General features: G+C 41.0%; 2 protein-coding genes across 2 annotated transcripts; both read left to right on the top strand.

Annotated features, from left to right (window-relative positions):
• The first annotated feature begins 301 nt into the window (after window positions 1–301).
• On the top strand, window positions 302–15,049 carry pif1 (PIF1 5'-to-3' DNA helicase homolog (S. cerevisiae)). Its single transcript, XM_056293004.1, has 12 exons — window positions 302–877; window positions 1,515–1,641; window positions 2,058–2,183; window positions 2,713–2,866; window positions 3,633–3,747; window positions 5,038–5,144; window positions 5,470–5,609; window positions 6,506–6,612; window positions 6,913–7,000; window positions 7,193–7,338; window positions 14,108–14,299; window positions 14,603–15,049. Exons 1-12 carry the CDS (start codon window positions 332–334, stop codon window positions 14,651–14,653), a joined length of 1,899 nt encoding a protein of 632 aa, XP_056148979.1. The 5' UTR covers window positions 302–331; the 3' UTR covers window positions 14,654–15,049.
• On the top strand, window positions 10,492–12,249 carry cinp (cyclin dependent kinase 2 interacting protein). The gene has a single exon (XM_056293005.1). It carries the CDS (start codon window positions 10,790–10,792, stop codon window positions 11,399–11,401), a length of 612 nt encoding a protein of 203 aa, XP_056148980.1. The 5' UTR covers window positions 10,492–10,789; the 3' UTR covers window positions 11,402–12,249.
• Window positions 15,050–15,686: the final 637 nt, after the last annotated feature.

Below are 15,686 nucleotides of genomic sequence, written 5' to 3'. Positions count from 1 at the left end.
TCAGTTACCTTAAGAACAAAATAAGCCCATACTCACTACCATATGATGATTTTAAATCTGAAATATAAATCACTGGGTGATCCTTCCACTAAATCACGAGTTTTAGAAAGATATAATAAGTACCGTGTATTCGTGGCCATAGTTGGTCAAAGGCTGTCTTATATAAGACATCCTGTGCTCAGAATAAAAAGGTCCACTTTTTCGAAAAACTTACCACCTCATTTAGTAGGCTGACTACAACCCTGAATGTAGGCATCATTTGGTCCTAATTTTGCTATTTCATATCGATTTATTAAACTATTGTCTTTCATCCTGGCCAGCTGTTGTCAATATGTTGCATGGGGAGGACGGTGGACAGCTGCAGTGTTCTGTGGCAGTGGAGCACCTGAATGCAGCTGGCCAGGCCATCAAACGCCTGGTCATCCGGAAAGCCTCTGTCCTCCTTGGACGAAATGAGTTCCAGGAATTAATTCTTCAGGTCCACGATGGGAAAGTACCTCAAAATTACACGCTGAAAGAGTTCAAACTTTTTACCAAGTTTGCCAAAGATGGGAAGTGCACAGTCAAACTGCTCCCAGACAATATCCAGGTGCTAATCTCAAACAGCCCTCCTGATCAACTGAACATCTTCCTGAAAACCCTGAGCATCAAGCACCAGGTTTGGCAGACAAGTAAACCCATGAGTGATAGGGAGAAGCTCAAGGCTTGTCTGCCCCGCAGCTTTGAGACAATCAGCCCCTTGCAGCAGAAGGATGTTCAGAAGGCAAATGAGCTTAGAATTAAATTGCCCTCCAAAGGACTGACAGATCAGACCAATAAGATGGCAGGAACAGGACAACAGGTCAAAAGATCAAGGACTGATTGTGAATTTAGCCCTGTGAGTTTTTAACACATACACACACACACACACACACACACACATACTTGCTGTATGGCCTCTACCTAAATAGCCTGAATCCTTTTTGTTGACATTACATCATGTGTATGCATTTTCTCTTAAAAGTGGGTTCCTATGGTGTCTGGGTGGCGTGGCGGTCTATTCCGTTGCCTACCAACATGGGGATTGCCGTTCGAATCCCCGTGTTGCCTCCAGCTTGGTTGGGCATCTCTACAGACACAATTGGCTGTGTCTGCGGGTTGGAAGCCGGATGTGGGTATTTGTCCTGGTCACTGCCCTAGCGCCTCCTCTGGTTGGTCGGGGCACCTGTTGGGGGGGGGGGAGACTGGGGGGAATAGCATGATCCTCCCTCGTGCTACATCCCCCTGGCAAAACTCCTCACTGTCAGGTGAAAAGAAGTGGCTGGCGACTCCACATGTATAAGAGAAGGCATGTGGTAGTCTGCAGCCCTCCCCAGATCGGCAGAGGGGGTAGAGCAGTGACTGGGATGGCTCGGAAGAGTGAGGTAATTGGCTGGATACAACTGGGGAGAAAAAGGGGGACCAAAAAAAAAGTGTTTTCCTTTTCCTTAGATTGAAAGAGACAAAAGGCTTTATCTTTATCTGGTCATTTGTAGGTGAGGGCCAACCCAATCAAGAAGCGTGTCCTAACCCTGCCAAAAGCATGCAAGCTGAACAAAGAACAGGCCGCTGTCCTCAGTGCTGTGTTGAGCGGGAAAAACGTATTCTTCACAGGAAGTGCAGGTATGAAATGTTTAAAAAAGAGAGAGGCTTTGCACAACACATAGCAGCCTTTATTAGATCATTTTTATGTGTGCTTTGCTTCATTTGACAAGTTAGCAGGCTCTTGTGAGGCCAGATTGTTATAAGTATTTATAAGTTTTTATAAAATGCTTGCGAGGCCCCAATGATTGGAGACTCAGTTCCATATTTAATATGCGGAACATCCAGTTTCTGAGTCAGTAGATAAAATCGCTGTAACTGGTAACAAGAAATATGCTTTTCTTCATTCATATGAGCCAAAACCTAACATCAACTGAGCTGTTTTATTGTAATTGTACAATTTTACCAATTCAAAGTGCTTCTGAACACATAAGTGTCTTGTTTCTTGAAAATCGTTTGATAAAATACTAACGCCTAAATGGCTTGTTTTTCACCAGGTACAGGGAAGTCTTTTTTGTTGAAGAGAATTGTGGGATCTCTTCCCCCAAAGAGCACTTATGCCACAGCCAGCACAGGAGTTGCCGCATGTCACATTGGAGGAACGACATTACACAGCTTTGCAGGTCAGTTATATTGTTCCAACGCGAGGGTCTAAGGACGGTATGTTGAGTTGCTGTAAAGCCCCCTGAGGCAAATTTGTAATTTGTGGTATTGGGCTATACAGATAAAATTGACTTGACTCTGACAAGAAGAGACATGAATATGTTGGAGCATAGTCCAAACATGTAATTAGTGGCATCTAGGTTTGTCTGACTATGCTAAGTGAAAACTTCTCTCTGGTGAATAAGTCAGCTGTTGGGTCCCTGAAGTAATATTGAGAGGCGGTGCAATATGATTTTGTGTGTGTGTGTGTGTGTGTGTGTGTGTGTGTGTGTGTGTGTGTGTGTGTGTGTGTGTGTGTGTGTGTGTGTGTGTGTGTGTGTGTGTGTGTGTGTGTGTGTCTCACTTTAGGGAGCAGCAATAAGATTGTGTGTGTGTGTCTTATGATTATGATCAGAGAACAGCATGTGTTTTTGATTGGTTATTTTGGTTCCCTTATGGCACCTTTCTGCCCTTCTTTTTTTTCAACCTCCACATTCTCTCTTGGTCTAGGTATTGGCTCTGGTTCTGCCCCCTTAGAGCAATGCATAGAGTTGGCTCAGAGGCCAGGAGTGCGGCAGCATTGGATCAGCTGTCACCACCTCATCATTGATGAGATCTCCATGGTGGAGGCCCAGTTCTTCGACAAGCTAGAGTCTATAGCCAGGTGAGATTAGCTTTATAGCAGGGTTTCCCTTCAAACCGTATTCCAGCTGTGCAACTTTTAAACTTGTTGTTAAAAAAGTAGCATACAAGTGGGTGGGGTTTGCTTCTCTGTTTTGGAAGGTCAACCCAGCCCATAGCAATCCTAAAGACAGGCAGGGATCTGTTTCCTAAGGTCATTCAGTTTCAGTTATGTTTATTACAGTTAGTATTCCTTGTATAACTAAAAGTGAGTTTTAAAAGCTATCAACTTAGGTCATAAACAACACATGATGGCAACTCGAGACCATGCGTGCCATATAGCTATTCATATTTTCATCAAACTAATTTTTGATAATGTCGTTTTATGCATTTTCAAATAATTTTATACATGATTTCACAGAATGTCAAGTCATAGAGAGGGCACAGTAAATAGGATAAGATACTGACATGCCCTCTAGTATCCCAATTATTATCACCGTATTCCAGCTGTTGTAGATTAGATAGTTATATATTTCAACTCTTAAACAGAAAACTTGTGTCCCAGATAATATGTATTATTAAGATACATGATGAACCCATTCCTTTACAGCACATTGACTGTCAAGGGATTTGTCCCACATCTTTGATACTTAACAAAAAGTTTCCCAAGTCTTCGCTTGGAAAATGTCAACACACATGCACAGTTAAACGTTATTATTCATTCTTAATCAATAAAGAAATTTAGCAGGAACATTTGATCATTATATGCACCTTCACTAGCATTCTTTTGATGTTTGATTCTGTTCCAGGTCAGTAAGAAGATCTACAGAGCCTTTTGGGGGCATCCAGCTAATAGTATGTGGGGACTTCCTGCAGCTGCCCCCTGTCTCCAAGGGAAAGGAAAAAGCCCGCTTCTGCTTCCAGGTCAGACCCTCTTGAAGTCAAGCATTTCTGGTATCTTTACTTCACTGGTGTGGTTGTACTATGTGGCACAAGTGATCAGGTTGGTAGAGTGGGCAAATATATATGCCTAGACATACTGAAACATATTTAACAAAACAAAAAACTCCTTTGCATGAAGAGTCTGTTGTCTTCCAACCTGCTGTCCACTCCTACCTAAAATTACCATAGGCGGTCAAAATGATGGCAGGTTTTTAAACTCCATATTCTGTCAAGATAAATACTCAATTGAGATATTAATGCATTGTATATGTTAATATGTCTGTTGGGAAATGACGGACACCAAAATTAACATTTTAACAACTATAATACTATTTTTAAGCAATTTAAACTTCAGAGAGACATGGTCGAACTTGAATAGCAAAATTGAAAAAGTGAAAATATTACCTGAAAAAAACAAAACGGAAAACACATATTGCTAATCTAACAAATGTAACAAGGCCTATGAAACGTGAAATGTAAAAAAAGAACTGAAAATAACCATTGAAACAGTCCCAAACAACGACCAGAACATAAAAACTACTAGAACGAATGGGCGGTCAAAAGGACCGCACGGTTTTTAAACTATATATTCTGTCAATATAAATACCCAATTGAGATATTAATGCATTACATATTACTTAGTATGTCTGTTAAGAAACTCACTGACCCCAAAATTAACATTTTAAGAACTTTTAATACTATTTTTCAAACAATTTAAAATGGCCACTGTCCAATGCCTGTAAATACTGCAACGCCTTGGTTGTAGTCATGGTGCATCTGTAACGGCATCTGTAACCAGACATGTTGGCAATAATCAAAAATCAAATTTAGACTATTTCTCCGCACTGTAGCTTGCTAGTTTTTTTTCTAGGACAGAGCAATGAACTTCGCGAAGGAAATGGTGCGACCAAAACACGGCATAGTGACATGCGCACGATCACGCGCAAATTAAGTAGTAATTTTGAGCACTCATGGTCATTTAAGGTAGATCTTATCGTAACTTTTTGTGTGTGCAATTGATCTAAAACGCATTTTAAATGCAAATATATGCAATTTTAGGAGAATTCAGGGAGTGGCAGGTCTGTATCTTTATTTTTCACAAAGTTATTAAACTTTGAAAATCCAAAACGGTCATAATGACCGTCTTGGTTGTTCTTAAGCTTTCTATAAATTGGCATAGGGTGCTAAAATCTCTGCTCAATCCCAACTATGATCTGTCCTTACAAGACTGAAAATGGCAAGTTTGGACATCTTTTCTTTGACCCATCACAGGCCAGGAGCTGGCGTAAGGTCATCCAGGTTAACATGGAGCTGATGGACATACGACGTCAGACAGACCAGTCCTTCATCTCCCTCCTGCAAGCAGTGAGGGTGGGCAGGTGAACTGAACTCCCCACTGTTTAAATTACAAGAGCTCTCGCAGCTTACATTTATACAGTATATTGCCCTACATCCATGTGACTATGGTGCACGTTGGATTTAAAAAAAAAACGACAACAAATTTGTTTTCCCATTTTAGAAATATGCATGATGTGTACGCAGAATCTATTAACTTTCCCCAGGTCTTCTGTGCTTTTTTTGAGCAATCACAGGCAGGTGCCAGTCACTATCAGCAGTCGATCTGATTCCACCCAACGTTGCCACTGTGCTGCTTTATAACCACACTTGTTAAGTAAAGTTTGAATCTCAATCGATGCCTTTCAGAGTCACGGAGGAGGTCACTGCTAAGCTGACTGAAAGCGCCTATCACAGGGTTGAGAGGGACGGTATCTTAGCAACCAGACTGTGCACACACAAGGATGATGTTGAGCTCACAAATGAGAACAAACTGAAACAGTTGCCAGGTTTGAATCTTGCCGTTGTGGTTTCTTTCATTTATTTCTTCTTAGTTTGGTGAACATATTTTTTGTATGCTTTCAGCCCTTTCACCAGGTGTAGAACTGACTCCAGGCAAGGGGAAATTTCGTTGCTTCATCATTATTGGGGTTGAGTCACATGCATCCTTATGAGCATGTGTTTTAGTTTGTTTGTTTTGTCTTGGAAAGTTGTTGTCAAGTCCAGACTGGAACGATGTCAGATCCTATTATCTCTTATTCCCCACTGTGATTTCAGTTATTTTTTGCTCCTTGTAGTAGCTGTTTGACAAAGAACTGGCATGTTATTTTTCTTTTCTTTTTTCCCCCTTGTCTTTTTTCTTTTTTTTTCTTTTACAAGATATTTTTTCAACCCAAAACTGATTTCGCAAAACTATTGGAAAGGAATGGTCAAATGAAGCATACACTCTGTTTTAAAGTTATTCACCTGTTTAAAAAGACCACACACATTTATTTATTTATTAATTCATTTTCTTTTGCTGGGACATTGGCTCATGTAAAAGGTACCCGAATTTATTTTAAGGGAGGGATGCTGGTCAAATGAGATTGCTTCCATTTTCATTAATCTCCATCACTGGCTATTAGTAAAGATTATTGTAAATGAAGACATGGAAATAATTCATTGAAGAACAAATTTCCAATGCATTCTGCATTCTAAACACCTGCAGTCTTATCTACTTCCCTGTACAGGGTAAGGGAACATGTGAGGTGAGTTACATCTTTCCCTTAAGATATACATACTAAACTATTCTTTCTTGAGTTATTTGCATGTCTTCATTTACCATAATCTTTGTATAACATACACACACATACACACCTGAGTGTATCTGGGTATGGATATTATAAAATGTCTCCCTTTCCTCTAGGATCAATGCATGTGTTTGAGGCAGTGGACAGTGACCCAGCCCTGGTAAAAACTATAGATGCTCAAAGCCCAGTCAGCAGAGTACTACACCTCAAAGTTGGAACACAGGTGTGTATTGAGATGCATATTTAATTCTGTCAAGGTTGGGACCGTACTCTGTACCAGTACACAATTGAACCTGTTCATGATCTACACCCATTGGGGAAATTATTCTTTCCATATGTAACTTTTCCTTTTTCAGTGTACAACATCACCACAACTGTGTTGTGGGAATAATGGAGAATCTGTACCCTGTCTACACCCTATGCAGTTCTGCACAATATTACCTATGTGATCATTAATGATCAACGAAATTCTAGGTAATAGGTAGTTAAGTGAATAAATGTGTTGGTGTGGTTGTGCTCCAAGGTAATGCTTACAAAGAACCTTGATGTTCAGCGGGGCCTGGTCAATGGAGCGCGAGGAGTTGTGGTGGACTTTGAGCTCGGCAAACAAGGTCAATATTTGGTTGCTATAGAATGTACTCTTAAACGATCATCACCAAAATTCATAGAACATCACTCATCTGTAGTTTAGTATATAGCTTTAGTTACGAGATAAATTTGACTTTCTTTTACTAATTAATCAATAACATTATGCTTCTACACTCACACTGTGACTCATTCCACCTGTTGTATTCTCTCCTCAGTGCTGCCACGTGTGCGTTTCCTGTGCGGGGTCACAGAGGTGCTGAAGCCGGAGCGCTGGATGTTTAAGGCCGAAGGTGGGCTCTATTTGAGCCGGCAGCAGCTGCCACTCAAACTGGCCTGGGCAATTTCCATCCACAAGAGTCAGGTGAGCAAGGCTTCTACTACACAACAGATACAATACAATGCAAACAACTTTATTAATCCCGCTAGGGGCAATTTGTTTGGAGAAGCTTGTGAACACAAAACACAGTAACATACAAACGAACAAACAACACAAGCAATAAATAATAACACCCCAGGGAGCTAAATGTGGAATAAAATCTGTAAAAGTACACAATAAGAAAGACAATAAGATAAACTTGATAAAGACAATAAAACAATCTGATAAAAAAACACTATGGAGCATTTAATAATCGAGTTGCATCAGGTATGAATGATTTAGAATAACGGTTAGTTTTACAAGCAGGTAAAACATAACGACGCCCTGATGGCAACAGGGAAAATTCACTTGCTAGAACATGTCCAGAAGAAGCCAAAATACTTGCTGCTTTCTGGAGGATTTGTTGGTTGCAAAAATAATTCAGATCTCTTTGTTTCACTCTGGTGAGCTTAGAACAGATTTTAACAAAATTGTTCAGGCTGTTCCTGTCTTTTACCGTGAGGCTATGAAACCAGCAGATAAAAGAAAAACTCAGAAGGCTCTCAATAAAAGATTGATAAAAGCAATAAATTTAATGTAGCAAATACATAAAGATGGATGACAAATTAAAGAAAAATCCAACTTGAAGTGTCTTAGTAAGGTGTTGGGCCACCACGAGCCTCCAGAACAGCTGCAGTGCTCCTTGTCATAGATTCTACAAGTCTCTGAACTCTACTGGAGGGATGGAACACCATTCTTACTAAGGATACTCCCTCATTTGGTGTTTTGATGATGATGATGATGATGGTGGAGAGCACTGTCTAACACGTCGGTCCAGAATCTCCCATAGTTGTTCAATTGGGTTGAGATCTTGTGACTGTGAAGGCCATAGCATATGGTTTACATCATTTTCATCCTCATCAAACCATTCAGTGGCCCTCCTTGTGTCCTGTGGATGGGGGCATTGTCATCCTGGAAGAGACCACTCCCATCAGGATAGAAATATTTCATCACATGATAAAGGTGATCACTCAGAATAACCTTGTATTGACTTGCAATGACCCTTCCCTCTTAAGGGGACAAATGAACCCAAGCCTTTAATTTGTCACCCAGTGAGTATGTGCCCATACTCATTTCACTTTTTTATGGTTTTATTGGTTTATGGGATCGTATCCCATATCGTCATGCAGCGACGATATGGGAAAGAGTAATAGAAGGTAATTTAAGAGGAGAGGTGATGATTAGCGAGCAGCAGTGTGGTTTCATGCCATGAAAGAGCACTACAGATATGATGTTTGCTTTGAGAATGTTGATTGAGAAGTATAGAGAAGGCCAGAAGGAGTTACATTGTGTCTTTGTGGATTTAGAGAAAGCATATAACAGGGTGCCAAAAGAGGAGTTATGGTATTGTATGAGGAAGTCGGGAGTTGCAGAGAAGTATGTAGGAGTGGTGCAGGGTATGTATGAGGGAAGTGTGACAGTGGTGAGGTGTGCAGTTGGAATGACAGATGGGTTACAGGGTGGAGGTGGGATTACATCAAGGATCGGCTCTGATCCCTTTCTTGTTTGCAATGGTGATGGACAGGTTGACGGATGAGATCAGGCAGGAGTCTCCGTGGACTATGGCATTTGTGGATGACATTTTGATCTGTAGCGAGAGTAGGGTGCAGGTTGAGGAGAGCCTGGAGAGGTGGAGGTATGCACTGGAAAGAAGAGGAATGAAAGTCAGTAGGAGCAAGATGGAATACCTATGCGTGAATGAGAGAGAGGACAGTGGAATGGTGAGGATGCAAGGAGTAGAGGTGAAGAAGGTGTTTGAGTTTAAATACTTAGGGTCAACTGTCCAAAGTAACGGGGAGTGCAGAAGAGAGGTGAAGAAGAGCGTGCAGGCAAGGTGGAATGGATGGAGAAGAGTGCCGGGAGTGATTTGCGACAGAGGGGTCCTAGCAAAAGTTAAAGGGAAGGTTTGCAAGATGGTCATGAGACCAGCTACTATGTTATATGGTTTGGAGACAGTGACACTGACGAAAAGACAGGAGGCAGAGCTGGAGGTGGCAGAGTTGAAGATGCTAAGATTTTCATTGGGAGTGATGAAGGACAGGATTAGGAATGGTTATATTAGAGGGACCGCTTAGGTTGGACAGTTTGGAGACAAAGCAAGAGAGGCAAGATTGAGATGGCTTGGACATGTGTGGAGGAGAGATGCTGTGTATATTGGGAGAAGGATGCTGAATATGGAGCTGCCAGGGAAGAGGAAAAGAGGAAGGCTAAAGAGGAAGTTTATGGATGTGGTGAGGGAGGACATTCAGGTGGCTGGTGTGACAGGAAGATGCAGAGGACAAGAAGAAATGGAAATGGATGATCCACTGTGGCAACCCCTAACAGGAGCAACTGAAAGTAGTAGTAGTAGTAGATTGGTTGATTGATCTCAAATGGGTTTTATACCAAATGAGACACTTAAGTGTCCTCTGCTACTGCTGGTGCTAGACTAAAAGCAATAACTATGATGACCTGACCATGAATCGTCCTCTTTGAAGTCCCAGTTCAAAGATTGCCATTAGTCACTCAGAGAGTGAGGTTGGTGTAGGTACTAGATTGTTCTCCTGAATCATGGGACGAATCAGCTTTGTGATTTAATTGGCCAACAAACATTTTACCTTTCTGTCTTTCATGGTGATTCATCCTCCCTCCAGAGTTTGAACGTTAACAAAATTGCTGCAGTGCTGAATGCGGTATCTGACTGGGTTCTCAGGTGGCTTTTCAGAAAGATTATTGTTGCATTACTACCCTTTTATCCAAAATCAGCGGGTGAAAGAAAAATTGGTATTATTCTATCATTTTTGAATGTGGTTTCAACGGATTTTATTTTGGATATCAGAATAATAGTTACCACATTTCTTGCAAAATAAAACAACAGCTCCTCGTGTTGGCTTATAAAGAGCTATTCAAAATGCATCCTATTACGCTTACGCAGCCAGGTTATCGTATATGCTGAATTTGGTGGGTTACGCCTACATTTAACTGCGAAAATGAACAACGGGAGGCGCTGCTGCACGGAAACGGCAGTAATACGCCGTTTCATAGCGACGAAGAAAAAAAAGGCGGAAGTTTGTTTCGGAGCGACAGAGGTGAACACGTTTAGAGAAGAAACGGCGTGACTTCAAATGTTTTAGCATTATTAATAATGACGGCGTACATTATTTAATATAATGACGCACAGACTCTGAAATAATGTGGTTGTAAAGGCCAAGTAGCAGTGGAAACTGCAGTAATACACCGTTTCACAGCGACGAAGAAAAAAGTGGAAGTTTGCTTCGGAGCGACAGAAGAGAAGACGTTTAGAGGACAAACTGCTCGACTTTTAATTGTTAGCCTTATCGTTAATGACAGAGTCCATTAATTAATGTAATGACGCACAGACTGGGTGACAGAACGTGGTTGTAACGTCCAAGTAGCAATGGAAGGAAGTAGGAAAATGTCTGCTGTGACAGGAAGCGCCAGGAAAATTAAAGACAATGCAGCTGATTGGCACAACCTAATAATGAGATGGGAGCAGCTGAATGATGAAGGCTCCGGTGTCGCCAACAAGATTGTCAACCTCAGACTGAAAGATTCCCAGGAGCAGGAGGTTGTGGTGGGAGAACATAACTCCTGTCTCAGTAGAGGAAGATCTCCTGCTCAGTGCAGACAACTGCAGGAAGAATGCACCAAGCTGCAGTATGTTGTGGACAAAATGACAGGTATCGTGGCTAAGATGGAGCAGCTGCTGACATCGCAGAGGGGTATCATTGATCTGGAGTTGTTTCAGTTTGGAGCTGAAGGCAGACAAGTTCCTCTATTTCACAGCTGGCCCACAGCACACTTTGTGGAGGTCTCCCGTTTTCTGTTTGATGCCTACAGCCAGGAACTGAGTGTAAAGAAGACCATCCTCCATGAGCTGGCCCACACTGAGACCTCTGATCTCTCCATGACCTTCCTCTCATGTTGGCTGTACCAGCCATACATCCCCCCACAGCTTAGACTAACACTGGAGGCTCTGCTACTGGAAACGGGACATAGGCCTCTGTGAAGATTACTAGATTGAATTATGCTACTTGGTATTTCAAATGAAGACAGTTTCTCTGGAGATGGGTCCACCTCACCAGGCAGAGCAGACGGGGTCGGTGTTAGCTTAACTGCATCTGTTACGTGGTAACGATGAGGGAGTGTTGGTCATTTAAAAACTTTAGAGAAACGAGCTGTTTCCATCATTCTGGGTTTTTTGTGATTAAGTTGTGAATAAAATCTGAATGAACATATCAAGTTTATATGAAAGATCCCAAATATTGCAAAAAGTTTACACTTGCTTAAGGTGGAAATGATTGGTTTCGTTGAAGAGATGGTGTAATGAAGGGTAATGAAACAGAATTTAGGGATAAAAGATGACATAGATAAAAGTCAATATCCATTGTTTCAGTCTTTAGAATAATGCATTTCCCCATTATCATTTTTGGGCAGCATGGAATACAATCGGGTACAGCTTACTTAACAATGACAACTCCTCCGTTGGCAAGCAGGTTTTGAAACTCCTTTTTCCTTGGTATTAGTGACTGTTATAGTAGCTGTTGCTGCACAGCTATTGTCAACTGTATTTTGATGAAGTACCTTTGCCTTGCCCAACACATAAGCAGACCGTGTAACACCATGAGAACAGTCTCATACTTTCTTTTGTTAGTTTTCAAATATCCGATGAATGTTTGCGTATCATTTGGATGGAAACATAAAAAGGGATCTCTTGAAGCAAAATATGACTGAGTTGCAGACGCTAGCAGCTACAGATTAGTAGGAAGAAATGGGACATTTTTGAGTTTTGAGTGGCTTTGTAGAAGCTAAACAGCTTTCCCGTTTTCCTGTTCTCACACAATAAAGGACAAAATGATGGGGAAAAAACCCAAAAGGCATCCTATTTTACTGCTGCTTCTCCAAGGTTTTTCATGAGAGAGAACATCCATCAGAATTTCACACACTCCTGCACCATATACCATACAAAGATGATGTTGATATCTGGGTTAAATGTGAACACAGATTGCTCCCAGCTGCTCGTGTGCTGCTGAGCTCCAGTTTGGGGTTTCACGTCTTAATAACGGAAGTGGTCACGGAGCTCTGGTAACCTGAGAGACCTGGTAAATATAGACTCAGCCGTGCTTAAACATGAGGCCTATACTATGAATCAAGTTCAACATACCCCAGGATATCTTTTCATTAGCAATCACAGATAGGCGGTGTCACGACAGTGTTAAATCAACCCTGGGCTTTCTAATCTAGTTATGAGCGTGTGCATGTAAAAGGGGCGGTGTTTGCACCATATGACCAATCACGAGCATGGACAAGTCTACCAGAGCCGCATATTTTACACAAGATGAGCAATATGAAGAAGTTAAAAATATAATCCAGGCTAAAAGCAACACATTTGCTGCTGACAAACGCAGGAAGGAAATCAGACAAAATTATTAATGCGTAAATTAATAGGCTTATCAATATCACCGTGTATTCCATTAAATCAACTTGTTGCTTAGATTTATTCTTATGGCGTGTAAGACAGTTTTAGTCTTATTCTTTCAGTTGCAACCCCGGCAGCGTTAAACGGTGTTGGGAGCAAACAGAACAAATATAAAAACATAATTAAAACCAACGTAGGCATACTTGCAAGTCTTATAAGGTCAACAAGTACAAGGCTTTAGTGCTTTAATCAGTCTCCGTTTTAGGATGATATCGGTATGCACATGAAATGGCTTTGAAATTGCTTGCAGCCAATAGGGGGGATGAGGGAGAACTGAGAATCTATATATTTCATTATTCTTTCACTATTCGCGTACCGAGGTCCACAGGATCATCTAGGAATTGTGACGTAATTTTCCAAGAGAACTGATTGGTCAGTAGGCAGTGCTTTTTTCTTTTTTTTTAATACGTGCTGGTCTGTTATCTAGTACATGACCTGCTCTGGGGCAGGTGTGCAGCATGAGTTACCATGGCAATGTATACCTCGGTAAAAAGGGAACCACCGTCGTGACACTGAAAACCCAGGGTTAAACCTGAAGTGACCTCGCTAACCCCAAATCCTGCTTCGTAGTGTTGGCTTCCGGTGTCATCACTCGGCTATCTTGCCAGCAGATCTAATTTTCTTTCAGCAGCCTCTACAAATTAGTTCCTGAAATCAATTGGATGGAGACACTGGGCCCTCTGGGTAATTAAGTTCATTGGTCAAGACCAAAATGTCAGCCTGTGTGCAATTTGCAGCAGAAGAACAAATGGGCAGGGTGTCATCTTCACTAATGTCTGTTCTTTTTAATAAGGGTGCATTTTAATACAAAAAAGATTAGAAATTATTTAGAATACAAACCTGTATCTTGAATTGGATCCTAACAGACAGGTTGTAGCTAAATTAATGATCTACTTTATGCAAAAAGTGTATCTTAAAAAGGTTAAAATCTTTGCTATAGGTTACCTGTTTTTGCTTATTATCAGTGTGAACAAATAGTTTGTTGGGCGTTTTGAAGAGTGGGAATTAGGGAAATGCTTTTTGATATAGTGGGCATTCAATTTGAAAACAAGAGTTCTTTGCTTTTGACATCTGATACAAAAGGTTGCAGACCATAAATTAATACATGCTGGCTGCTTCAGAGTTAGAGTACTAGTAGCTCCTTGGTTGTCCAGATATCTGACTGCCAATATTGTCTATCCCATCCCTTACTGTGAATGATTTAAGTGTCTCTCTGTGCCACTTTTTTTTTTATAGGGAATGACACTGGACTGTGTGGAGATATCCCTTGCACGTGTCTTTGAGTGTGGCCAGGCATACGTGGCCTTGTCCAGAGCGAGAAGTCTGGAGGGGCTAAGGGTCATGGACTTTGACCCTCGTGTGGTGCGGGCTGACCCAGATGTTCTTCTGTTTTATAGGAAACTGAGGAAAGAGAGGCTACTCATGCAGGCAAGTATGGGTCTCAGGCACGATAGGGGAAAAATCTAAAGCTGATCAAGGGAGCAAATTTAATGGACAATTTTAGCACCACTTGTTAAAAACAGATGCAACAGACTTGACAATTCCTGTTTGGAAATCCCAGAAATAGTCCTCCATGGGGAAAAAAATTCTAAGAAATCACTTTCATTAATTATTTGGCCATCAAGATATATGGCAGTACAATATTTGGTTCTTTTAAGTTATTTCAACAATACACTGCCCTCAGTCTCATCTAGTCACAACCTCATATGTTCTCTCTTTACCACTCTCTAGGCATCCATGGATGAGTTTGTTGGCAAAAACATCAAAGAAAACCTTTGGTGATGAGTGTTGGTTGGATGGATTGCATTTATAGACAGCTTTTCTAGCTGCAACAGCCACTCAAAGCGCTTCTTACGATCCCCACAGTGATAATGTGCACTATGTGCATGAGTGTGTGGAAATTTCATTCAGTGTAATGATGCATTTTCTATTTCATCTCAAAAATGTGTTTAGCTCCCCTAATCATTGTAATTTTTGTATATAAACATACACAGGGTCGCCAGCATCTTTTTTTGGGGGGGTAAAAACAACAAAGAAAACCTATGGTGATAAGGTTTCCTTACAATCCTTAGAGCGATAATGTTCATAAGTATGTAATAATTTCATCAACAGAATAATTTTCTATTATCTCAAATTTTTGACAACTAGCTTCCAGGATCATTGTAATTACACTATAGATATCTCTTCGGCACTATTTTCCATGAACATTCTTGAGACTATGAGACTTCACTGCCACCACCTGTTCATTATTTGTATTTTACATTTGTTTTATCTTTTGGATCTTTTTTGATGCAAATAAAATTTTTAGCACTTTGTGTGTATTCTGGTGCCATCAAGCCCTCCTAAGCAGAGCCCTTCAATCAGGTCATATCCATCAGCTCAAGGAAGTAAACTTTGAATGGACTCAAGTTAAAAACTGTTCTGACGAGCCCGACTTCCCACCTTTGACTGTACTCGATTTTGTTTTATACTCTTGAAAATAAAATCATCCAACATGCTGCGATTAATGCAAACTTTACATTTTCATTTTCCCTGGCTACAGCCAGCAGGCTGAGTTAATTTAAGCAGTATTCAGTTAGATTTCAATCCAGCTCTGACTTTCCATGAGCTTAATGTCCACTGTTTGATCTACTGGCAGTGTTTGTGACGGTGGGACATAACCAAAAGTGGGTTGTAAGACTTTTTCTGAAAGGTCCCCAAATGACGAGCATTTTTTAAGCTGTTTTCAGAATGACCAATTATCGCTTTAGTTCTCACACTCAAACAGGTTAAAGTGAGGTCATGCACACACAGGAAATATGACTACACAAGACAT

This window comes from Lampris incognitus, chromosome 14 (genome assembly GCF_029633865.1).
Source record: "Lampris incognitus isolate fLamInc1 chromosome 14, fLamInc1.hap2, whole genome shotgun sequence".
In the NCBI taxonomy this organism is placed as follows: domain Eukaryota; kingdom Metazoa; phylum Chordata; class Actinopteri; order Lampriformes; family Lampridae; genus Lampris; species Lampris incognitus.
This window is presented reverse-complemented; position numbering and strand designations above follow the sequence as displayed.

What these genes read in the sequence shown, in the direction of transcription:
- pif1 (XM_056293004.1), top strand. Translation starts at nt 332, where the DNA reads ATGTTGCATGGGGAGGACGGTGGACAGCTGCAGTGTTCTGTGGCAGTG. An exon ending in CAAACTGAAACAGTTGCCAG is followed by an intron (nt 5,610 to 6,505) that starts GTTTGAATCTTG and finishes CCTTTCCTCTAG; the next exon opens with GATCAATGCATGTGTTTGAG. An exon ending in ACCTCAAAGTTGGAACACAG is followed by an intron (nt 6,613 to 6,912) that starts GTGTGTATTGAG and finishes TTGTGCTCCAAG; the next exon opens with GTAATGCTTACAAAGAACCT.
- cinp (XM_056293005.1), top strand. Translation starts at nt 10,790, where the DNA reads ATGGAAGGAAGTAGGAAAATGTCTGCTGTGACAGGAAGCGCCAGGAAA.